This window comes from Primulina tabacum, chromosome 5, assembly GCF_025594145.1.
Source record: "Primulina tabacum isolate GXHZ01 chromosome 5, ASM2559414v2, whole genome shotgun sequence".
Lineage (NCBI taxonomy): Eukaryota > Viridiplantae > Streptophyta > Magnoliopsida > Lamiales > Gesneriaceae > Primulina > Primulina tabacum.
The window spans coordinates 7636997-7662170 of NC_134554.1; the positions used below are offsets into that span (position 1 = coordinate 7636997).

General features: G+C 32.5%; 3 protein-coding genes across 8 annotated transcripts; 1 reads left to right on the plus strand and 2 right to left on the minus strand.

Annotated features, from left to right (window-relative positions):
* The first annotated feature begins 7383 nt into the window (after positions 1-7383).
* On the plus strand, positions 7384-10451 carry LOC142546097 (vacuolar protein sorting-associated protein 32 homolog 2-like). 3 transcript variants are annotated; one of them, XM_075653605.1, is made up of 7 exons: positions 7384-7589; positions 7800-7883; positions 8770-8869; positions 9407-9492; positions 9593-9684; positions 9812-9926; positions 10014-10451. In XM_075653605.1, the coding sequence occupies exons 2-7, from the start codon at positions 7812-7814 to the stop codon at positions 10203-10205; spliced, it is 657 nt and encodes a 218-aa protein (XP_075509720.1). In that variant the 5' UTR covers positions 7384-7589; positions 7800-7811; the 3' UTR covers positions 10206-10451. The 3 variants fall into 3 exon arrangements, with proteins under 3 accessions (XP_075509720.1, XP_075509719.1, XP_075509718.1); XM_075653604.1 differs by having other exon boundaries at positions 7395-7589; positions 7764-7883; XM_075653603.1 differs by having other exon boundaries at positions 7396-7588; positions 7761-7883.
* Positions 10452-14454: 4003 nt separating this feature from the next.
* On the minus strand, positions 14455-18820 carry LOC142546098 (meiotic nuclear division protein 1 homolog). Of its 4 annotated transcripts, none has more exons than XM_075653606.1 (10): positions 18690-18820; positions 16805-16885; positions 16063-16179; positions 15880-15918; positions 15685-15792; positions 15526-15588; positions 15387-15438; positions 15201-15245; positions 15010-15089; positions 14455-14835 (listed from the first exon to the last, which is right to left on the minus strand). In XM_075653606.1, the coding sequence occupies exons 1-10, from the start codon at positions 18690-18692 to the stop codon at positions 14743-14745; spliced, it is 681 nt and encodes a 226-aa protein (XP_075509721.1). In that variant the 5' UTR covers positions 18693-18820; the 3' UTR covers positions 14455-14742. The 4 variants fall into 4 exon arrangements, with proteins under 4 accessions (XP_075509721.1, XP_075509724.1, XP_075509722.1 ...); XM_075653609.1 differs by having other exon boundaries at positions 16063-16254; positions 18690-18718; XM_075653607.1 differs by lacking the exon at positions 18690-18820 and adding an exon at positions 18407-18672.
* A 1672-nt stretch (positions 18821-20492) lies between these two features.
* Positions 20493-21854, minus strand: LOC142546100 (zinc finger CCCH domain-containing protein 20-like). The gene has a single exon (XM_075653610.1). The coding sequence runs from the start codon at positions 21784-21786 to the stop codon at positions 20818-20820; it is 969 nt and encodes a 322-aa protein (XP_075509725.1). The 5' UTR covers positions 21787-21854; the 3' UTR covers positions 20493-20817.
* Positions 21855-25174: the final 3320 nt, after the last annotated feature.

The window sequence follows — 25174 nt, forward strand, 5'->3', positions numbered from 1 at the left end:
TACAAGCTCATAAAAACTGGGATTGGACAAGTGCTTGTTCGTGTAATCGGAGGCTATGCTGCGCCTAGAGACCTACCGCTGGTGTTGCACAGCCCTTAGGATCAATGTATGGGGGGCCCACTGATCCAAGGCCTCGGTGGAGCATAGCCTCACCCAGTTCATACAGCTAGTAACGATGAATCCATGCGTGTAGCCTATAATGATCAATCCATGTGGTCTCACGTGGGGGGAAAAGGTTCAAGCATTCGATTAATAGATAGCAACCCTTTGAAAAGGGATTCTATTTTGAAAGGAAAAAGTGATTCTTTCGAACTGTTTATAATCTTTTTTAAAAAGTTTTTTTTAGATTTATTTTTGAGAAAAATATTAAGAATTAATTTTTTTTAAAGATTGCAAACGCATCGTTCACACGTGTTGTGTTGGTGCTCACCAATGTCAAGAGAAAGCAAGACAATTTCTTTCTTAATTTTGTGTGGTTGTAGCCAAACTCAAAATTGCTTGTTCATGTTAAATTAAATCGGTCGGTCAGCTAACTATTGAATGAACTCGAAGTTCGATAAACAAATCAAGTCAGTGATTTTGTTAGATTAGTTCAAATATTAATTTTAATTTTTTAATCCTTAATAATTTTTTAATTTTCAAAATCTTTCGAACTTCAAAAACTTTTAGAGAAAAAATCTATTTTTTTGTGAGTCGTTAGTTCGTCCATTTCCATTGCGCTTATTTATTTCGGGTTATATGATTGATTTTTTTCAAAATTGCTGTGAAAATTTATTTCAATTAATTTGATTTTGATAAAGAACTTGGTCGATTGGATAATTTAGAATCCAATACTTTTGTTAGTTGGAAGATTGGATAAGGTCAATTACTACTCTCAAAATAAAATAAAAAAAATTGACTCTACTGTTAATTTGATTAAAATTAATTAAATTACTGATAAAGTATAATCTGTTGAAAAATATATTTAAAATGAGTGTATTGAATATTTGAATGTTGAATATTTGAATGTTGAAAATAAGAGTTGTAAATATTGAAAATTAGTGTGTGATGATGTAGGTAATGATGTATTTTATTTTTGGATTATTTGTAAAGATTTTCTATAAATAGATCTCTCATTTGTGAAGAAAATCACAATTGAGTAGAGAGAAAAATATAATAAAGTGTGTAGTTTGGTAAATTTTGAGAGTTTGAGATTTTTACTTTTTACCATAAATTTTTACTTTTCACAACACGTTATCAGCACGAAGCTCTAAAAGTCCTTCATCCTTTTCCAAGCTCCAAACAGAAGAAAAAGGTAACAAAAGTAATAATATTTATTTTACTGTTATTTATTTATTGTGTATATATTTAATATATAATATAATGTTATTATTAATAATAAAAATAAATTTTTCAAAAACTTGTTATAAATCCTGGGAGGATGTTAAGACGACATCCCACACTCCCGGTAAGGGATACGACAAGTATAAAAGCCTATAAGATTTTTAAATAAAATATCTTATGACACATCATTATAATAATATGATATGATATACATAATTATTTAAATATGTCTAATATTATATACACCATATTATTACCATAAAATTATACAAATACATACCTTTATTTTTTTATACACCAACGGTCATAAACGGTAACAAAACGGCTAGTTTTTGCCCTATAAATATGATCTCATAAACACATTCAATCACTTCAACTTTCTCTTCTTCTCTAAAAAGTATTCTTCACTAAATTTTCGAAGAAAAAAGAAGATGGCTTTCTCAAGGTTATTTTTAATTATTTTGGTTATCATACTCACGAGTCTTTTATTTATCGGAGAATATCATCCTCGTGTGTTTTCTTTATTTTTACAAATGCTTTTACTTGTTGTTTATCCATTACTTTGTATTGCAATATTCATTAACTAATAAAATGCATCATAATTTTTTTTTAGTACCACCATGTCAAATATGACAAAGCTCGAATTTGTTGCGCTCGACATCACGAGAAAAAATTATATGCCATGGACTCTCGATGTAGAAATGCATCTTGAGTCATTGGGTCTAAGTGAGACAATAAAAGAAAATGGCATATCGACATCACAAGAAAAGACAAAAGCCATTATATTTTTGCGTCGACATCACGACGAGGGATTGAAATGTGAATATCTAATTGAAAAAGATCTCATGGCTTTGTGGAAAGGATTGAAAGAAAGATTTGAACATATAAGGGAAGTTATACTTCCGACCGCCCGTGATGAATGGAATATGTTAAGATTCCAAGATTTTAAGAAAGTCAGCGATTATAATTCAGCGATGTATCGAATAATCTCGCAGCTAAAATTTTGTGGACATGAGGTCACAGAATCGGAAATGCTTGAAAAAACATTTTTCACGTTTCATGCATCAAATATTACTCTACAGCAACAATATAGAGTACGTGGATTTGCGAGATATTCTGAACTCATCGCATGTATTCTTGTGGCGGAAAAAAACAACGAGCTATTAATGAGAAATAATCAGTCCCGACCCACTGGATCAACAGCATTTCCAGAAGTAAATGCTGTAAGTAAAAATGAATTTAAACCTGGAAACCAAAATCAAATTCAAAGACAAGGTTTTGGTCGAGGTCGAAGTCGAGGTCGTGGACGTGGACGTGGACGTGGAATTGGCCGTAGTCGTGGTCGAGGCCGTGGTTTTGAAAACAATAGAGATAGTTATTTTTACAATTCATCTCAAAAGAGCGTCCCAAACCATCCACAGAAAAGACATCATGAGAATACAAGTGTTAATGAGAATCACTCAAAAAGATATGAAAGTTCTTGTTTCATATGTGGTACTCCAGGACATTGGTCCAAAATTTATCGAGCCCCTGAACACCTTTGTAAACTTTATAAAGAATCATTAAAGGGGAAAGAAAAGGAGACCAGCTTCACTGAACGCAGTGACCATTTGAGTGATTCAACTCATTTTGATGCTGGTGATTTTATGAATAATTTCTCTGGAAATGATCAATATGTTGGTGGGATAGAAATGAACAATATTGATGCTGCAGATTTTCTCAATGATTTCTCTGAAAATGAATAATATAGTGGTAGAATATAAATGTACAATAATTTATTTTTCATGTATTCATATAATAATGTTTTATTGTATAATTATGATATGTGATATATATTGCCAGTAATTTTATTTCATTGCATATTTTTTTGAAGTTCAAAAAAAAAAATGGAAAATGCTATGAGCAAAGCTGAAGTTTGCATACCCGATAGTGGTACAACGCACAATATCCTCCGAGATAAAAGATATTTCTTGGAACTAAAACCAACAAAAACAACGGTGAATACAATATCAGGTCCTGTAGACTTGATTAAAGGATGTGGTAAAGCACAATTTTTGTTACCTAATGGTACAAAATTTTTGATCAATGATGCTTTATATTCACCACAATCGAAAAGAAATTTGTTGAGTTTTAATGATATATATTCCCATGGGTATGATACTCAAACAATGAATGAAGGGAATGAGAATTATATGTGTCTTATCACATATAAATCAGGAAAGAAATATGTGATTGAAAAACTACCAATGCTCCCTACTGGATTGCATTATACACATATAAGTCCGATTGAATCAAACATGGTAGTTGATAATTCTTCAATATTAACCAATTGGCATGATCGATTGGGACATCTTGGTTCAACAATGATGCGAAGAATTATAGAAAATACACATGATCATCCGCTGAAAAACCAGAAGATCTTTCAGAATAATAAGTTTCAATTTAAAGCATGTTCTCTTGGAAAACTTATTATAAGACCATCACCAGCCAAAATCCAAACTGAATCACCAATGTTTCTTGAACGTATTCAGGGTGATATTTGTGGACCAATCCATCCACCATGTGGACCATTCAGATACTTTATGGTATTGATTGATGCCTCCAGCAGATGGTCACATGTATGTTTATTGTCAACTCGAAATGTTGCATTTGCAAGATTACTTGCTCAAATAATAAAATTGAGGAATCAATTTCCCGATTATACAATAAAGAAAATTAGACTTGATAATGCTGGTGAATTTACTTCCCAGACTTTCAATGATTATTGTATGTCTATGGGAATCATTGTTGAGCATCATGTTGCTCATGTACATACACAGAATGGATTGGTTGAATCATTGATTAAACGTCTGCAAATGATTGCTAGACCAATGATTATGAAAACAAAGCTCCCTATTTCTATATGGGGACATGCAATTTTACATGCTGCTTCATTAATTCGCATCAGACCAAGTGCATATCATAAATACTCCCCATTGCAGCTTGCATTTGGTAAAGAACCAGACATTTCTCATCTGAGAATTTTTGGATGTATGGTGTATGTGCCTATTGCACCACCGCAACGAAAAAAAATGGGACCTCAAAGAAAGGTTGGAATTTATATCGGTTATGATAGTCCATCAATCATTCGATATCTTGAACCTCAGACAGGCGACGTGTTCACAGCACGTTTTGCTGATTGTCATTTTAATGAGAAAATCTTCCCAATGTTAGGGGGAGAACAGAAACATACCGAAAAGGAAATTACATCGCATGTATCATCATTGTTACATCTGGATCCAAGAACAAAACAATGTGAAAAAGATGTACAACAAATTGTACACTTGCAAAGAATAGTCAATCAAATACCAGATGCATTTGCTGACACAAAAGGGGTAACTAAATCATATATACATGCTGCAAATGCCCCTGCTCGAATTGAAATTCCAAAGAAACAAATTGAAGATACTCATGATGTCATTAAACGCCTGAAGCGTGGAAGGTCAGTTGGTTCCAAGGATAAAAATCCTCGAAAAAGAAAATTTATAGAGAAACACGATGATCACAAAATAAAGAATGATGTTCCTGAAGAAACACATGATGATCACAAAATAGAGAATGGTGTTCCTGAAGAAACACATGATGATGAAAATATTCTGTCAGAACCACAAACTGACGAGAATCATGAAATCTCTATCAATTACATTAATACTGGAAAAATATGGAATCGAAAAGATATAGAAGAAATTGATGATATATTTTCTTATAGTGTGGCAATCGACATCATAAATGATAATGAAGATCATGAACCAAAATCTTTTGGTGAATGTAAAAATCGGCAGGATTGGATAAAATGGAAAGAAGCCATCCAGGTTGAATTGGATTCGCTAAATAAACGTAATGTTTTTGGACCTATAGTCCTTACACCTGAAGGTGTAAAACCTGTTGGATACAAATGGGTTTTTATTCGAAAGCGAAATGAGAAAAATGAAATAGTGAGATATAAAGCTCGACTTGTTGCACAAGGTTTTTCTCAAAGGCCTGGAATTGATTATGAAGAAACGTATTCTCCCGTGATGGATGCAATTACGTTTCGGTATTTGATTAGCTTGGCGGTATCTAAAAATTTAAAAATGCGTCTTATGGATGTTGTTACAGCTTACTTATATGGATCACTTGATAATAATATATATATGAAAATCCCTGAAGGATTTAAGATGCCTGAAGCACAAAGTTCAAAACCCAGAGAATGTTATTCTGTGAAATTACAAAGATCATTATATGGGTTAAAGCAATCTGGTCGAATGTGGTATAATCGACTAAGTGATCACTTGATGAAAAAGAGATATGTAAATAATTCAATATGCCCTTGTGTTTTCATTAAGAAAACAACATCCGGATGCGTAATTATTGCTGTATATGTTGATGATTTAAACATCATTGGAACGAATAAGGAAATTCAAGAAGTTGTGTCATACTTGAAGGAAGAATTTGAAATGAAGGATCTTGGAAAAACCAAATATTGTCTGGGTTTACAAATTGAACAAAAAGAATGTGAAATGTTTGTTCACTAGACAAATTATACAGAAAAGATCTTTAAACGTTTTAATATGGATAAATCAAATCCTTTAAGTACTCCAATGGTTGTTAGATCATTAAATATAGAAAAGGATCCATTCCGACCATGTGAAGAAGATGAAGATATTCTTGGTCCAGAAGTACCATATCTAAGTGCTATCGGTGCCCTTATGTATCTTACAAATTGTACAAGGCCTGATATATCTTTTGCCGTAAATTTGTTGGCAAGATTTAGCACATATCCAACAAAGAGACACTGGAACGGAATTAAACATATATTCCGTTATCTACGAGGAACGACAGACTTGGGACTTTTGTATTCAAAAGATGCTAATCCAAGTATAATTGGTTATGGCGATGCTGGATACTTATCTAATCCACACAAGGCACGTTCCCAAACTGGATATGTTTTTACTCGTGGAGGCACTGCAATTTCTTGGCGTTCACAGAAACAAACGCTCGTAACAACTTCATCAAATCATGCCGAGATTATTACACTACATGAAGCAAGTCGTGAATGTGTGTGGTTAAAATCAATGACCCAACATATCCAAATCTCACGCGGATTATCATTCGACGAGAAGCCTGTGATACTATATGAAGATAATGTTGCATGTGTTGCTCAAATGAAAGAAGGATACATAAAAAGCGACAGAACTAAACATATTCCTCCTAAGTTCTTCGCATTCACTAAGGAGCTTGAGAAGAATAAATGTATTGATGTTCGTCACATTCAATCAAGTGAAAATTCATCAGATTTCTTCACAAAGGCGCTTCCTGCGTCAATATTCAGAAAGCATATATATAATATTGGGATGCGCAATCTACGAAATTTGTGAAGAATTGTTCGTGTCAACATGAGGGGGAGTTTACGTGACTGCACTCTTTTTCCCTTGCTATGGTTTTTATCCCAATGGGTTTTTCCTAGTAAGGTTTTTAACGAGACAGTATAAAAACACGTAATGAAGACAATCATTATGATCATCATCACAAGGGGGAGTGTTGAAAAATATATTTAAAATGTGTGTATTGAATATTTGAATGTTGAAAATAAGAGTTGTAAATATTGAAAATTAGTGTGTGATGATGTAGGTAATGATGTATTTTATTTTTGGATTATTTGTAAAGATTTCCTATAAATAGATCTCTCATTTGTGAAGAAAATCACAATTGAGTAGAGAGAAAAATATAATAAAGTGTGTAGTTTGGTAAATTTTGAGAGTTTGAGATTTTTACTTTTTACCATAAATTTTACTTTTCACAACATCATCTACAAATATCATGTATACCAATGTAAAAAGAAAAAAGAAAAATTGGCAATTTTTCTGTTTTTTTTTTTTTTTGGGCAGGTGCCGCGGAAAAGTGTCAAATTTTGATAAGGACTTCTACTTTGACAACAGTTATAAATTTCTTGCTCTATGAAAAAAGTCGCAACTTTGCCCAAAATCCAACGGCTAAGATTCGTTGTCATTCACGAGCCCGACCCGAGCCATAATGGATTTCTACGTCATCAGATTCAAATGCTTTGCCGTATAGACTGCGATTCCGCATCAGAAAGCTCCCAACTTTCCCATTTTCTCAAATTATAAAATCAACATTTCCTGAATAATCAACGCGTTTAGGCAAACCCACAAACCAAACAGTCGGAATACGCTTCCTCGCGGTCCTAAACTTAGAATCTATCGATCTTCTGAACCGCTGATTCTGAGGTACTGTTTTGAATTTTTGTTTTGGTTGATGAAATCATGAAAGATTTGATTTTTTTACCATTTTTATTTGAGGAAATTTGTAGTGATTGCTTAAGTCTGTAACTGGATTTTTTTTGTCGTTATTTTCTGATGGTTGGTTCTTATCTTGCGGTTTTGATGGGATTATTTGAGGAGGTTGGAATTGTGATAGCCGCGGAATTGCTTAATCAGATTAAATCGAAGATGTTTTCCCGGATTTTAGGCAAGCCTAAGCAAGAGACTAGTGCTCTGGCCACTCTTGATAAATTGAACGAGGTATATTTCTTTGCTTGGTGCGAAGTCTGGTGTTGCATAGATGGTTACTTTGTGGATTTGTGTGTCTTTAATGACGATTACTGATATGGAAGATTGAATTTTTATGTGATGAACGTGAGGGTTTCTTGGAGAAAATAAAAGGATGAACTTTTTGGACAATCTGGATCTTCTTTGAACTTTATTCTAGTTGATATTGTGCCAGTATTTCTTCAGAGGAAAGGGGGCCGGCAGATGATTTAATTCATTTTTTTTGCTTGCCTGATAAGTTTAAAATCGTTCTTCAGTATTGTGGTTTGATAAACCTCCCCATGTGATTCTTGTAACCTCGCTTTAGAAATCAAGATTCTATATTTTTGTTGATGGATTGTGCTTCTTTTTTATGAAAGAAACTTTTTCTTGATGCCCACAATCGTTTTTGAACTATAGAATTATGATCTTTTTTTTGTTGAAATTGCCTCTTTGGCTTGGGAATTATGCCTAGTTTCTGAAATTCAGTTATGTAAAGTCTACACCAAAAGTTAGAAACTAGTATGGTATGCTGGAGGGGAGTGGATTCAATAAAATACGCTGGTGGCCAAAACTAAGTAACATTTGACAGTAACGTAACACTTGTATATTATTATTGCCTAATGTGTCTCTTTAGCTCAATGCTCCTGGGGGTTTGAAGGGTAAACCGTGGAGCAGTTCATGTTTGTGTATCTCACTACTTTGTGTGCTTAGATAGAATAAGTAAGAGTATAATACTATTTCTGATTGAGAACTAAATATGATCTGAAGATAAATATGGCACCTTTGTATTCTAACTAGATTTTTTTATCTGTTTGATAATTGTTGGTTGTTATCTACCTGTTTCTATGCTGAGAAATTTATCCTTTCCTTTGCCTAGACTCTCGAGATGCTCGAGAAGAAGGAAAGTGTCCTTCAAAAGAAGGCTTCAGCAGAAGTTGAGAAGGCCAGAAACTATACAAAAGCTAAGAACAAGAGAGGTATGATCGTGTTTATTGTCAGGCATTCCCTCTCCTCATTTAACCCCTGAAAATTTGTTTCTCTTACTCTTTTTCCATTGTGGAAAATGGTGTTTCTAGTTTGTAGTTAGAATTCAGTTAATGACTAAAGTTCTTTATCAAAGATGTTGTGATAGCAGTGTACAAATGTGTATGCTTATCGGGTTTATCATTATCCCTGTTCGTATTCGAGTAGATCCCCTGGTTTCTTTATCTGATTTCTAGTTTTTTATGTAGCGGCAAATTAGTGCTTTTTCTTGCACATAGTCTTATCTTTTTATAGTTTCTCACTTGCATTCCCGTATTTCTACTTGTGTGAATCTCATTAGTTCCATGTTGATAAATAATGGAACAGGGAAGTATTTTTAGTTCATTTTTCACGGGTGCAACTTGTTCTTTTGTTTGCCTTTTGAACAGAGCCGGCCTTATTGTTATTCCTGATTCTCCTTACTAAATTGGTGTAAAAAAATTTATTGGGATTCTTCAACTGACCTATGTTTGCAAAACATATTAATACAGCGGCTATACAGTGTTTGAAGAGGAAGAAACTCTATGAAGAACAGATGGGGCAACTTGCAAATTTCCAGCTTCGAATCCACGACCAGGTATACTTGATGTTTATTGAATGTTTTGAATAACATTCCATTATTATCTGATGAATTTCTTCTTATGTTACTTGCTTTGGGACTGTTTAAATGTTTGTAGATGATAATGTTAGAAGGTGCAAAAGCTACTACCGATACTGTAGATGCCTTGAGAAGTGGAGCGGCTGCAATGAAAGCAATGCACAAAGCAACGTGAGTAAACAGACTAAATTAACTGTTCGGAATATTTTAAAATTATCACAAGCACTTGATTTATTTAGTTTTCAATCCTCATTGTTTCTTGCTATCAATTGTTCAGTAAAATTTTGTTTCTACACAGGAATATCGATGATGTGGACAAAACGATGGACCAGATAAACGAACAGACAGAGAACATGAAGCTAATACAGGAAGCCCTGGCTACACCTGTTGGTGCAGCAGCTGATTTTGATGAGGTTTGTGGCTGATTTCTCAGTGCCAAAGTTTATTTTCTTGTGTTGTAATTTTCTCATCTATCAATTAAACATGTTTGGCTAACGCAGGATGAACTGGAGGCGGAACTAGAAGAATTAGAAAGTGCGGAGTTGGAGGAACAGCTTCTTCAGCCTGCAACCACCGCCCCTGCTGCTCCAGTGCACGTCTCGTCAGGCAGAGTACCTTCTCGCCCAGTCCCTCAGAGACGGACAGAGGAGGAAGACGAACTTGTTGCTTTGCAAGCAGAAATGGCACTCTAAGTGAGTCAGTTTTCTTGGTTGGATCGATAATTTAGTGTATTTTCCAGGCAGGCGACGATCTACCATTGACTGTATGGTGTAAAAGCATTGGGATTTGGGACTTGGTTGGAACAATGGCTCCTTGTTTGTAATCATCTGATGTAAAATATATGTGGTAGATTATCCATGTATTCTGGTTAAAGTCTTCAGTGCCAACCAAATAATGTGATTATATTGGTAAGTAGAGGGCTTTCATTTTAATTTTTTTGTTGGTGTCTCTCAGTTCTCTGTCGGTTGATGTTTCAATTTTGTCGTAATGGGTCTTTTGCAAAGCATAAATTCCCATTGCAAAAACCGAAAATTGCCTAATTTACTTCATAATCTATAATTTCTTGGGTGATATTTTACAAATTACAAATACAAGAATAGAGGAAGAAAAATATAAAGAAGGATTCGAACATCTGGCTGCTCCCCGATAAGCGAGAGATGATTATATCACCGGGCCTATCAACGAAATCTTTGTTAATGAAGCTATAGCTAAATAAAATGAAGGTGTCAACATTTTTTGGAAGCTTGATGAGAACATTTTGGGTGTGATTTGTATGTAGGAAGGTGCCTTCTCAAGTTTATGTCATCTTGTCTAAAATATTTCCATTCAATTTCAACGTAATTGTACTTGTTCTGATTAAAATAAATATATATAATGTAATTTTTAAATAATACTGGAGGAAAATTATTTAAATTTTTGAACAAAATCGTGAAAGTTTTTCTTAAAAATCTTTTAGGATGGATATAAATATATGTATTACGTATACGAATATGTAACACTATAAGTGTTTATGAATTTAAAAAAAAAAAAACTGATATTCAATCACATTAAACGGATATCCAAAGTCCGGCTTGTTCGAGAAAATGTCAAGACTGGAAGTAACCAGAGTCGAGATTGAGAGATTTGATGGAAAGTTGGACTTCTCGATTTGGAGAAATAGGTTGAAAGCATTTTTGGTTCAGATGAAGTTTGCTAAGCCTCTCGAAGGGGAGAAGAAACTGCCTTCAACGCTGAGTGAGGATGAAAAGGCAGACATCTTGGAACACAATTATCTTATATCTTGGTAATACAGTCCTTCGTGAAATAGGTAAGGAGAAAATGATGCATAGGGGCTATCCGCAAGGGGTAGATCAGAAAAATAAAATAGATAATACCAATAAAAAGAAGGGGAAAAGCATGTGTAAATCAAAATGTAGATCAAGTGTTTTTGTTGTCATAAAAAACGACACTTCAAGAGAACTTTTATCATTAAAAAAAGAAAGAAAGAAGGCTGTCAATTGAATCTTTCACTCCCAATACGCAGTTGAGTGTATTCAATCCAGAGTTTTGATGACTTTTAAATGATAGACTTTCATGGATTTGATAGATTTTTATTGACTTTTAAAGAATCTCGCAGATTTATAAACAGATTTATGTGGATTCATGTAGATTTTTTTCAAAATTTTATAGACTTTTGTGAAATTTTTTTTTATAGAATTTTATTAATTTTATGCTTAATTATAATATATTATTTTTTATTAATTTCTTTGAACCAATAATTAATTGACATATATAACATATTCAGTTTGAAATGATTTTTCAATATTTATATTAATAAATAAATTTACTTATTTAAAAGTTAAATCATTTTAATATTTACATGTGTATATATGATGTGGGTTTGTATGCATGTTTGTAAATTTTTTAAAATACATCAATTGATTAATCTATAAACTTGCTTTTGAATTGAAAATATACATGTGAAAATAATATTATTTAGCATTGTGTGGATATAATTTTGTATAAAAATATCATAGCTTACATATTAATTGAAAATGTTAAAAAAAATTTAAAAAATTATGGTTGTTGCGAGACTATTCAATTATTAAGAATTAAACGATATTTTTTTGATCGTCTTTTATTATTATTGAATATTACATTAACTTATATAAATCATAAATTAAAAATCACAAAATCAATTCTAGAATTCAAAATTTCCTATGATATTAAAATAAAAAATTATTAAATGAAGAATCAGTCAAAAAATAAAAAAATTGAAAAGTATTACTTTTTATTCTGAAAATAAAATATTTTATGATGTTTCTTGTATTTAAAAATAAATAATAAACTTTTAATCATGGACACCTCATTGAAAAAATCATTTCCAACTCTGAAACTGTGAAAAATTCAAAGCAAGCATCGTTATTCATGTATCACGTTTGTCTAATTAATATCTGAAACTATAGGTTTTGAAGTACACGCATCGTACTTTTTTCTTGTCTCTTCATTACAGAAGTTGGGGAGATATAAACAAAGAAATCTATTGCTCATCGCAGAAAACAACACGAACGAAGAGATACATACGACCCAAGAAATCAATCGAACTTCATAAAAAGAATTGTGTTTACATGCATAAAATGCTACAATCCTCAAGAGAATAATTATCAATCACTAAAAAACGCTGAACTTTCAAGTATTGAAGAGAATAAAATGCAACTAGATGGCATGAAATTTTCCAACCTTTTGAATAATGGATGGGGTGATTATTTATAAGTGATCATTGGATGTGTAGAAGAGATGGTAACTAAATTGAAAGCATTGATACTGAGTAAATGTATAAAAACCATTGTATCATGACTCGTTGAATCTGGAAACACCTTTAGCTGTTAGATAACGAATTTAGTTATGAAAAATGCAAATTTTAATTTTTCCAAAATCTAAATTATTTGCCTCTAGCAATTTGGGTTTTGTGGGACCAAATCAAGTGGAGTTCTCTACTGTTTCGAATCGGTAATTGGCCAAGTGTTTACTACCGCATGTGGGTAGACTCAAAGACTGGCCATTTTTTTGTTTTATTCGCTTTGTTTAAATACTTTATTTCAATTATTATTTGTTGTGGTAAATTTGAATCATAATTTCCAGGACATGCCTCACTTTGAATTGTGATTTTCGAAATGAAATTGGAATCATACATTGAATCGGAAAGTTGCAAAGAAATGTTTGGATGGCCCAAGTGGATAAATTACTCAAAATGATTATTAGGATAACATATAATATATATTTTTTTTCATTTATTCTTGTACAAATGAATAGATTTGATTAATAAACGCGAAGATAAATAATTGTTTTATAGCCCTTGGAGGGCATTTGCCTGGTCGGCTCAAACCACACTTTTCCCTCGATTGTGATTGTATATTATATTTGAAAAATTATATTTTTGATTTTGTATAAATTAATTTCCGGTTTTGGCTTTTTATATTGTAAAATTTCAATTTAAATCACGCGCATATTTCAATTGTTGATCATTTTTCTGCTGCAGTGTTAACATTAATTGAACACATCAATGTCACCGCAGCGCCATATTAGCATAACACCGGAAAAAGAACCAAAATTACAAAAAAATAATAATAATTAAATACTGGAATTAACAGTACAGAGTACCAAAATTATAAAAAGATATTCATACAAACCCATAATTGCTATTTTTGCAATTATATATAATTGTTAATGGTTTTATCATAGAGAAAGAGTCGCGAAATAAAGTATTCCAGATTGAAATTGAAATTTAATTATGTGTAATGTTTTTTAAAAAATGAAGCCAACGTCCAAGACTCAGAGCACATGTTTCATTCTAAAATATGAAGAAAATTATTTAAATAAAAACAATGAACACATGTACTAAATTTTGTCCCAACCAATAAAAAAAATGGGAATGAAAGACTTATCGAAATGATGATAAAGCCATTTCTAATATGCCTAAATTTCGATTAACTTAATTCAAACTACAATTTACTAATTTCTCATTCAATAACGCTAGAAGTTTTATTACATATTTAAATGCACGTGTTTTAAATAAGATGAGTTTACAAAACTAATTTTATTAATAAGGATTTCCATGTAAATCTATACCCATACACATCTATGCATATAAATTAAACACAATGAGTTTACAAACGCTAATTTTGATATTTCAGTGTCACTTGATAAAATAAAAAGACCAAAAGTGGGGATTATAGAAAATAATCTTGATATCTTTGATGCGTCATTTTTTAAAATTAAAAAATCCCCTCAACTCTTGAATTTTTTCACTTTAAATTATAAATTGTAAGGAAAAATTTAGAAATCCTCCACCCCATTATATATTAAAAAAATTGATGCGCACGGGAACCATGTGTAACGATCTTGTAAATTCTGTATAAATCACAGTGAAATACACTCGTGGATGAATTGGACGTTAAAATATGAAACATGCTCGTGTGGGCTTTACTTGAAATTTGCATCATCCATCGAAAATCAATCTATAGAGTTAGATCTACCTATTGAACGGAATAGGTAGGAAATCTATATATCATGGTATCACACTTAAAGATTCACAACATACAAGAAGGTCCAGTTGGTTAACTCGCTAATCTAAAACTGCTGAGTCATGATAGGCGATAGCTATACCAAATGAAGGAAAACCTCTAGAAATTTCATCGTCCGATAGCGATGTTACACCTGGGTATAAAATTTTTACCAGATATATGCAGATTAAATATCAACTTCAGGCATCTGATCTCCGATAGAGCAGATAGGAATAGCAGCAGGTAACTCCACATAATCGAAGTCATCAGTTATTCCTACCTATTCAACATAATGGAAAAATGTTTAGGTGTGTGCTGGCTAGAAAGTAGCAGCAGCAGAGATCTAAGTCATAAGATATGAAGTTCCATTTTTGTTTTCTAGTTTTTGTACTTTGTTTGTTGGACATAATAAGATTTATTCGTCGATTCAAGTGCTACTATGTAAATTACGTACCTCGTTGTAAAGGTTATCAAGTTGCTCTTTTGCTTGAGGGAAGTTTTTTGAACACCATTGTCGCAGAGTGAAGATGTTATCTGTAAAGGATAACATGAACGTGATAGAAGGGGAGATCAGAGAAATAATTGAGGGGTACCAGTTTTGGGAATGTCATAATAATTGAAAGGGTATTGGATTATATTAATAACCTGTCCATCTGTTGGTTGCAGTATGGGCTACTTCAATAGTATTTTCTGCAAACAGGCATCAAAGTTAAGAACACAGCAGACAGTAGAGTTATTGAGAACCATAGAAGTCACAAGAGAATTCTCATTTGAATTTTAGTCAGTAAAATTTTTAAATTTCTGAAACAGAAGAGGATGATGATGCCCAACTCATTGCTTCAAAGGTAGCCGGATCATTGTCAGCATATTGTGCGATCTCATCCTGAGAAGAAAGACAACAAATCAACTTCAGGGTCAAAGTATTGGAAATGGAATATCTATCTCGATGAAAGAAAATATGACACTCAACCTTAAGCTCATTATATTTCTGTTCAATAGCTTTGAGCTCGTCAAGTGCCTCATCTCGTTCATCCTAATATATTAATGAAGCTGATAAGGCATTGAATATGACATGGAAAATAAGTTATGCAGCTATGAGAAAGCATAGATGTGGAAACAATGCACTCACAGATTCCTCTCGTCCCTTTTTCAGAGAATTGCAGTGATCAACTTGTTCTATGTATCGTTTTTTACAACACTGAAGTTCAGAGTCGAGCTTTTTGTGTATGTTTCTTAGCTGTAGACACAAACCAATGTATTGGCATAATCGGGTGATTGAAAATATACTTCTAGTTTCCAGATATGAATTGAAATGTCAGATCACCTGGTTGCCAGCACAGCTAGGAAGGCTCCAAAAATATACCTGAATTTTATTATGATATGATTCAAGGACAGTTATAATGGCAACATTTGCAAAGATATGTCAAAGGGGAATGATATAATGCATAAAAAACGAGTTCAAAGAAGATATACGGTTCCCATTGACTATCTGGATAAGTTAACTTACTGAAGTTCCTATCCTGTCCTTGAAAACAAGGTCATCGTCCACCAAGCTTTGAATTACATCCTTTACTGACTGCATGATGACTCCTTTCTTTGGGCCCAACTTCTCAAGTTCCTTGAGCTTAAACAAAATTCGGTATAATCAATCATCGTTAAAGGGGACAGGGACAGCAGACTAAGCCAATGATGATACCCCCTACAGAGGTTTACGTACATTCTTTAAGTTCAATAAAATCATCTCCAACACAATGGTAAAGTATATTCAAGGATAAATTCAATGGATCGAATTTCCATAATTATCTACAACACTAGGCTATACTTGAAAAGTGATCAACAGCAACTGACAATAACAGTAAAAGAAAACCGAGCTAGAAAATCTGAACATACAGAAAACAATGGGATAAACAAAGAATCAAAACAATGACCTTTCTCATAGAGCATAGTTCTGGCCATAAGCCATTTTCCAACATTCAATTCCTCTCACATACATAATTTAGACAACACTTGGCAAGCTCGTATGGGTATCTCAAATAAAAAAGAGATAAAACAAGAAATGAAAAACATTTATAACCAGAAGGAAGATCCAGTAATTTGTAACTGAAAAGAGAGAAAAAACTGCAAAATATGCACAAGATGATATGTGAAATAGAAATTGCATTAGAAACATTCATAAAGCCCGTCATCCTCAGTGATAACAAAAAGAAACACATCTCAAACTGGATTATAAACAAGTCACGGATACTTACAAGGAAGAAGTCCTGTGAATCATAGAAAATTTGCAGCATTTTCTCACGCTTTTCTTCCAATGAAAGTCCTCTTTTTTTAGACTGACAATAATCAAAAGGAAGTTAGAATTTTCAATTTAATGACTTATTCAGCCAAACATGATTTCGACTGAATGGTTGTAGAATGAACGAGAAAGACATAACAGAACTGGAACAGCCATTTATGTTCCACAGCTTCATCCTTGTATAGCTTTAGTCACAAAACGGAGTGTGAGTTTCTAAAAAACAGAGGAAGGACCCTTATTTGGACATGAAACAGCATATAACAAATGGAACAGGCATTTTTTCAATATGGAACAGAAAATATTCATGAAAATAATTTGTTCATTGGATATTGTGTTTTTAGACTATGATTCTATTCTTGATATTTATCGATAGATGCTAAATTGTAGAGGATAATGATCATGGAAAAAATAGAACAAAGGGCGATAGATATGATGATTTACCACATATCTTTTGAAACAGTATTCTAAATGACGGTCGAGACGACCACCTAAACACCGCGGTTTTCTAAATGGCGGTGGAGGCAGCAGCCAGGAGAGAGGCTGCCCTCGACCGCCCCACCTTTGTATCAGGCGGCCTCTTTAGGCGGCCCTAAGCTATCCCGTGGGCGAGGCGGTCGAGACGGCGGAGGCGGGCGAGCAGGCGGGCGAGATGTGTAAAGAAAAAACAAGAATAAGCCATTTGGGCTAGGGTTTTGAGTTTTAAAAAACGAGATATGATATCAACTTTAAAGAAAAGACAAGAAGAAGGGGCCTAGGCGTGTAAAGAGAAGGCAAGAAGAAGCCATTTGAGCTAGGGTTTCGAGTTTAAAGGGAAAACCAGATATGATATCAACTTTAAAGAGAAGACTAGAAGAAGTGGCCGAGCCATGTAAGAGAAGACAAGAAGAAGTCATTCGATTCTAGGGTTTTGTATTTTGGGCTAATTGGGCTTTAGCCCATTAAGAAGCGGGCCATGAGTCTTCTATAATGAATGTCGGGCTTCAAAACAACCCAATAGGTTTGGAATGAAAATGTTATTGCTTAAAAAAATTCAACCGCCCAGACTGCCGAGGCGACAGGCGGTCACTCGCCACCACCATTTATAACACTCAGAACTGAGTATTGTTTTTGGGCAATATATATTTGTAATGTTTTTAAAAGTGCGTACAGCTGTCTGATGTAATAGTATATGGAACAAGCTAGAGAATTAGAATGGTGGTTACTGCCACGACTACCGGGAACCATAAGCTCAAAAACATTGATGGTATCAGTCAGAATTCAGAAATGGGAAACTAACAACATATTTAACACGAGTACAAGAGAAAAATTCAAAATCTTCAAATGTCTCGCAACTATGCTTCATTGAACAGACTCAATAATCAAGAAACGTGAATTTCATAATCTACAGAAACGTGATTGCTTTTCAATATTTAAAAATACATCAATAACTAGATAAACAAAGTACAAAATAGCAAGAAGTACGAGGTTTAAGTGAACCATAAGATGGTGAACAAAATAAAATTGGAGCATAAACATCGTGAAAAAGCACATATAACCAAAATGAAATCTAAGAAAATACTTTCACAATCAAGCCATTAATTTCACTACTCTGAAATCCTTATCTTTCCAAAACCACGTCCTCGCCTATTTCACTTCCCAATCCACTGATCCAACACACCGCAATGTGATTGAATTATCTAAACAACAACCTACAATAGGTAAATAAATGCCGATAACTCCCAACATCTACGCGCAAATCCGCTCAATTCAGCTTCTAAACCTACTCGGAAGAAAATAGCGCCAATAAAACCCAAAAATTTAAATCAAATAAACATAAGCATTTGAAAAAAAAAAACAGGTACCATTGTGAAATCGAAGCTGGATTCGCGCAATGAGTATGGAAAAGTATAGATGACAGTCAATTTTAAATGGAATAAATAAATAAGAATTTCTCGCAATTTTAAATATCTTCCGCACAATGTTTTACACCCGCATAAATGGGCCGGGTCAGCCCTGGTGTAGGCCCATACACACGGGTCAGCCTTGGTGTAGGCCCAGATTTATGAGTTGAGGCAGGATTTAAATTAGTAGGAAAAATTAAAACATTAGGTTTTTTTAAAAAAAGGAAACATTAGGTTTGAAGTTACAAAAGTAGTCATCATGCATACAAAATATAGGCTACACAGCAAGCATACAATGGCTCTAGCTGCATTGAGCATAGATCATGAGCACATCTTAAAATAAACATCGAGTGCATGCGTATGCGTAGGTCGAGCGCAAGTGAATCGGACACGAAGGTGAAAACTAAGTGAATCGGAAGATTTTGGGTAGACTTGTGATCGATCTAAGCACGAGAAACGTGACGCCTGCTTGTTACAAAAATGACCAGATTATCTCCTATGTTGTAGATGCTGTCTAGCTAGGGTTGGGGCAAGTTAGGTATGATCCCTAAATTATTTTTAGAAACGTGAATTTTTTTGGGTAGTAATTATAAATCTCTTAAATTCTGATTAAAACAAAAAGTAAAAGTAAATTTATGTAGGATATATTGGAATTTATAAGGAATTAGACTGTTTATTTTATTTTAAATTTTTTATTTTATTTTGAATTTTTCTCCTAATTTAATTATTATAATTTCATTTTATAATTTTTAAAATAAAATTTAGACATATTTCTTTTTCAATTTAGCTGAGATTGTAACAATATAGAAATATGAATTTATATTTTACACAAGTATTTGCAAATAATATAAATAATTTTCCGCAAAAATGAAAAAGAAATAGCAATAATATAAGATAATAAAAATCAAATCTGTGTTCCGAAAGACGTGGAATTGAAAAAAAAAAAAAAAAAAAAGTAAAAGGATAATGCACGTACACTTTTCACCATCTCTGTAGTTCCAGTAGGTACACGCAAAGATGCGGGACACGCGTATGCCACTTTTCTGTCTCCATGCAGGGGGGCTTGACCAATTCATCAACTATTTAATCTATTTTATTCATTCGATCCAAATTAAATACAACATATATTTTCTCCCTTCTGCTACATATATGTTATTTTAATCAAAAATCACATTTTAGACTATGTCCGACTTCAACTCCATATCCTTCAGGTAGGTTCTCCCTCTTTCTCTCTGTGGCATATACATATATATGTATATATTTTGAAAAATTATATTAAAAACAATATGTAAAAGTGCCTACATCATGCACTTTGATATTGCATATATTCGTATGTTTCAAAGTAAATAAATTAAAATAAAATGTTGTACTATATATTCCTATCATACATGCCACATAAACAATTTTATCATGTTACAAAAGATCTCCTCAATTGATTTTTCAAGCTGTGATACCTAATAGTCTATTTGACACGTATCAAACATAATAGATTGTTTATTTTGTGTCTTGGTAAAAGAAGTAATGTATTTTATATTTCGTATTTTACGGTCAAAATGTCAAGAAATAATAATTTTTCTACTTTTTTACCGAATTTTTGTAATGAAAAAATGGGCGATATTTAAGCATTTTTTAACATTAACCGTATATGATGCCACAAACCATTATTACATGTACTTTAATTAGCTTATCGATTTGGAAGTACAAATTAAATCACCACGATTTACATATAAAAGCAAGAAATACAAACACTGAAAATTGAAAAACTTCACTCAGAAAACAAAATCTCTTCAATAAAACAAGGAAAATTATGCATTACAATGATATTATTGATATTTACAATAATTGTAACATTAATTAAACAAGCTTAATAAATAAAACCCACGATCTTCTTCTTCGCTCGTTCCAAGAATTTCAGTTACTCTTTTTCAGATTGCAACAATTAGTATGTATAATTTATCACATGGAAACCAACTCTCATTTAGTATATTATTATATTCTCAAATGGTTACTTGCGAAAAGACCATTCTGCCCCCTCCCCACATCACCTTCTTCTCAGCAGCTATTCACAAAATTTAGCAAGAGAAATGGTCTACTTTACCAGGTCTGACACCCAGCCAAGTTCCGGGCTTGTGTCCGTCTGCGGATTCGGGTCGACCCGTTCCAGAGGATTCTCCTTGCTCAGCTTCGCAAAAAGTTTGGCCCGCAGGCTTCTCCCTGATTCAACCCTCTCCATCATGGGCTCCTCTTCCTCGCACACGGAGATGTCCCAGGGATCCACACAGCCCATCGTCGGCCTCGTCGGGGTGGTGGGAAGGCTCAAGTACCCGTTCCGGGCCATCAGCATCCTGGGAGGAGAGCCCGCACCAACCCAAGAAGAAGACATGGACTTCAGTTTATTCAGCTGCAGCTGGCGAAGGGACAGCACCAGATCGTTCACAGAGTTAGACATCATTGGGCTCATAGGCGGCGAATCGATCGGCGAAGAAACCGACTCGGCGCGTGGGCTCAGGACGCGGAGTTGGTCCTGCGAGTGGGCGAAGAAACATACCCTGCGCCTGCAGTTCATCCCGTCCTTGCATGGCTGCGTGCGATAGCGCGCGGGGTGGAGCCAGCACTCAAACACACCGTGGGCGAACTCGCACGAGTCGGCTTTGAAGCAACTCCCCTTGCGAAAATCCGGGCAGGGGGTAGCCGTGTAGTGGAACTTCTTCGGGTCCCTACGCCGGGCCTTCTCCCCCGGATGAGCGAAAGGGCAGTCGGTCCAATCGTGCGCCTTTCCACGCGCGCACTTCTTCACCTTGAACTCGAACATCCGAAACTGATCGCATGAGTGCGCGTCCACCGGAAAGTCCCCCCCGCTGCCGCTCTCCGGCTCGGGGAAGACCGCATCGTTGTTGTTGGAAGGGAGGTAGACCTGAAGCGCCTTCAAACCGTCGTAGTAATCGTCCATGGAAGAGGAGGAGTTAGCAGAGATAGTTGGGGTGAGCGAGATGGAAATGTGATCTTCGGCGGAGAAGGGCCACGGCGGAGCAACATGGCTTCGTTCTCCGAGCATCATTTGATCATTCACTTGCTGAAGAGTTGGAATGGAACTGTGTTGTGTGATTGAAATGGATGTTTGTATGAATATATAAACTGCTTGAGAAGTGGGGTCTAACCATGGTTAGGTGGGGGAGTATACATACCATGGTTAGGTGTAAAAAGCTTATTCATTGCGAGAGTAAAAACTTCAAATTGTTTTATTGCAAATTATTAATATTATTTTAACCGACGTCTCTAGGATGGCAAAGCGACAGAATAAGTGACTGGGAAATTAATTATGTCATTGGATGCAAATTAATTCAATTTTAATTGAAATCTTTTGAGCTTGTCAAAAATAAAATTCATTTTCAAGTTAAGGGCACAAGTGATCAAGTCAAGTTTGATTAATTTTTTTTAGATTTCTTAAACAATGGGGTGGGTAGGGCTTGAGCATGAGCCAATTCCATGATAAAAGTGGATGAGATCACCTAGGCCAAAGGCCAGTTTGAGACAAAGTGATTTAAATTCCATTCGAGTTGGGAGAAAAAAAAGTCAAATTGAGTTTAGCTTATGTATTAAAGTTATTTTTATAATATTTTAAAAATAATTAATTAATTTAAATTATAATTATAATATAATTTCTAATTGCATTCAAAAACATAAAATTAATTATGGTTTTATTATTTAGATTTGAAATATATTTATAATTCTTTAAACGTTAACTAGTGCAGTGTTTGCAAGAAAAATATAATTTGGGGTTGGATATAGGCCAGATGTTATTTTTTTTAAAAAATAATATTAATTATATTACTGGAAGATCAAAATTATGGCTTGTATTATATATATATCCAAAATCCATTTATGATGGGAGACAGATTTTTCCTTTATCCTTGGAGTGGGTTTTATATATTTCCAAATTCTTGTTTGTTTTTTCCTCATTATTTACTCGAGTTCTTTCCTTAACCAAATTTGTATTCAATTCCATATTATTTTTGTTCAACGTGCACAAACGAAATATATATAAAAAATATATATATATAAAATAGTATCATACTCATATGATATATGGAGTATTAAAATTAGTTTATATGAATGTCTAAATAATTACTTAAAATTATTGATATAATGAATATATTTAATTATTATATAAATTTTCATTCCTTTTGAAATCATCTTTAAATATGTATAATAATCATACCATGAAATTGAATTAGTTATCATTACATTCGATATATTAATATAGTAGGATTGTTACTAATAAAAATAATATAAAAAATATTAAGAAATTATATATTATTTGTCTATCAAAAATTTAAAGATTAAATAAATTTTTTTCAACAAAATAATAAATCATTTATTAGATGAAAATTTCGATTAAAAATTTTATTTATTTTTTGAACATTTTAAAAATATTTAGAATAAATTAAAAAATAAATAATAATAATATCGATAATTATACAATCAATATATAAAAAATTCACAATGACATTCTTCACTAAAATTTGAAATGCTTAATATTATATTAAAAATTTATAGTTTATTTAATATTTTAGAAAGTATAAAGAATTAAATATAGAAAAGTAATATAAAACTGAAAACCATCACTAAAATTAAATGAAATAATACGATCAATGCAAACAATAAACGGATTGTTATTTACAATCTATTTTTTAAAGAAAAATTCACTTCATAAAACATACTTCGTATTTCTTTCTTTACTTTAAAATACCCAATATATCATCAAATGATTTTTTAAAATACTAATATAACATACAATGTCTTTTAGACAATTTTATTTTATTAAAATATTAAAATTAGTTGACAAAAACTCTTATATGTCACTATCATTAGTAAATTTGTGAGAATGATCTTCTATCCGACCCATGAAAAACATTGTTTTATGTCAAAATTATTATTTTTTACTCAAGAGAGATGGACCGAGTCGACTAATCTCATGAATATAAATTCATGAGACTATCTCACATGAGATTTATTAAAATAATTTAAATAAATTTATTTTTTCTACCTTGATTAATTTTTTGTAAATATATTGACAAAGAGTTAAATATAATATTGATTTCTAATATACATTTTTATATTTTAATATAAATTATTACTTTAATTAAATATATAAATATATTTTGATTTAACACTGTTTCAAAATCAATATATAAATTAACGTATAACAAATAATGAGAAATATTATTATTTAAAAACAGATAAATTAATGATATTGAACATTAAAACATTATTAAATATAAAATTAACTCCAATTTAATTTTTTTAGCATAACGACTTTGGCGACACCTAGTATATATGGCAATATATATCTCTCTCTCTGTGTGTGTGTTATTTTCATTGTTTTATGCCACATAATCTTTTCATATCCAACCTTACACAAGAATGGAACACAAGGTTCAGTACTGTCTGCTTAATTTGGCATCATTCAACATCAGTTTTAAATATAAGATTATAATTTAAAAAACTTTAAGAAGTTCGATTTTAAAAAAAAATTATTTCAAAGACTTGAACTCGAGTCTATATGCTGAGTGTTATTAGATGTACATTTAAATTTAAAAACAAATTTTTTAAAAAATATATTGATTAATACTAGTTTAATATTTTCGAATGAGAAAATTGTATTTTTGGTGACGTATGTTAGGTTTTTGCGTTTTTGGTTCTATATATTATCGAATTTCAGTATCATTTCTGTATTTTATGATTTTTTTGCAATTTAGTTATTTTCATTTAGAATACTGATGTAACAATATAGAGATAGCGAAATATCTGAAAAAACAATTAAAATAAAAAAAACAAATATCTCATATTAAGGCTTAAATTTATAAAATAAATTATCAAAATAAATATAAAAGATCAAAAATCTCATTTTTCTTTTAGATATTATATCATGGAAGAACGTATTGGGTTAGTCATCTCATACGGTATATTATACCTATATTTTGAAGCATATAGAATATTTAAATGTTAAAATATGTATGATATATTTGGTGATTAAAATATAGCGATTTAAATCTCTCGATCGCTTGTTATTTTAATCGATTTTTGATGATTCTAATAGAGTTTCTTAAATGCTCGAATGGGCAATTTAATTTAGATTTAATGGGATAGAACTTATTCTGATAGAACTTAGTCTTTTTTCATTTAAAATAAGATTATGTTAAAAAAATAATACTTTCACATAATATTAGGGTACATGTAGAGATTATTTGGTAGGGAATTTAAAAAAGTCGGTACCCTAAAATCTAAATCTTACATGTGGGTATGAGTAATTATATCTCTACCAAATGTGGGGTCAATTTTAATTAAATGTTAATAGCTGAAAATAAAATCCGATCCAACTGCCTTCAATTATTGAAATTTATGTCCTACGTCCCAAGTTAGTTATTCAAAATAAAAATATTTTA